We start from the raw sequence: 927 nt of genomic DNA on the forward strand, positions 1-927 counted from the left end.
TATATATATTTCCATCATCAAGTTACATTTCTGGAAAAAAAAATCATATTTTATTCATATTATTATGTATATATACATTTAGTTTTTAATTTCTGACATGAATTCTAAAAGTATATATCAAGGGCGGTGATTATAGACCACCTTGTATAAATATTTCATTAAAATTTTTTTTATGATAACATGAATCTCACTTTTTATATTCCAATAGATTGACCTGGAGGACATTAAAGAAGCGTATTTACAGTTATTTAAGAAAGATATAGCCGAGGACGTAGCAGCTGACACAAGTGGGGATTTCAGGAAAGCTCTGCTGAGGGTTCTACAGCCATAGTGGATGTTTATTTGGATTGGAATTTGTTTACCTTAATAATATATTACTCTGCAGACATTCTAACTTTAAAAGCAGTTGTTGCTGCATTTCTGATAATTATATTGAAATAAATATTTTAGTAAGTTTTTATTTGTGTAACTATTTTAATAAAATGAGAGAAATTTAGAGACAGGTGAAATAGGAAAGAATAATATGACGTAAACATCACACTCAGTCTGTATGTCTGTATATTATAAGAGTTTTTCCCCCGATCAAATCAGGGCCAAACCCTTAACTATTGCAACTTTAAACATTTGTGTCTTGCCGACCCGGTGGCCGGGTGGTTAGCGTGCCTGACTGTGGAGCCGATGGTCGCGGGTTCGAATCCTGCTCAGGGCATGGATGTTTCTTTCTCTATGTGTTCTATGTCCCTTCTTCTTTGTGTGTGAATGTGACCCGCTCTATAAACGGGTTTGTGGTTGTGTGACGTGGGCGGCGTTGCTCCACCACCCTGGTTTTCGCCACAGGTGCTCACTGGGTAACGAGAAGAGAGTAGCAGTTCTGGCATTTTCTGAGGTCAATGGGTCTTCGTCCCAAGTGCCCGACATTTAAAAACA

General features: G+C 37.0%; 1 protein-coding gene across 2 annotated transcripts in view; it reads left to right on the forward strand.

The window, feature by feature from the left end:
- The window catches only part of LOC107444487 (annexin A7), a 31,692-nt gene extending 31,232 nt beyond the window's left edge, over nucleotides 1–460 (forward strand). For both annotated transcript variants that reach the window (XM_043039271.2, XM_043039272.2), the window contains exon 10: nucleotides 209–460. In XM_043039271.2, the coding sequence (XP_042895205.1) occupies nucleotides 209–331 (123 nt within the window). In that variant the 3' untranslated portion in view covers nucleotides 332–460. The remainder of the gene's footprint in view (nucleotides 1–208) is intronic.
- The last annotated feature ends 467 nt before the right edge of the window (nucleotides 461–927 follow it).

The sequence above is a fragment of the Parasteatoda tepidariorum genome, chromosome 4 (assembly GCF_043381705.1).
Source record: "Parasteatoda tepidariorum isolate YZ-2023 chromosome 4, CAS_Ptep_4.0, whole genome shotgun sequence".
Taxonomy (NCBI): Eukaryota; Metazoa; Arthropoda; class Arachnida; order Araneae; family Theridiidae; genus Parasteatoda; species Parasteatoda tepidariorum.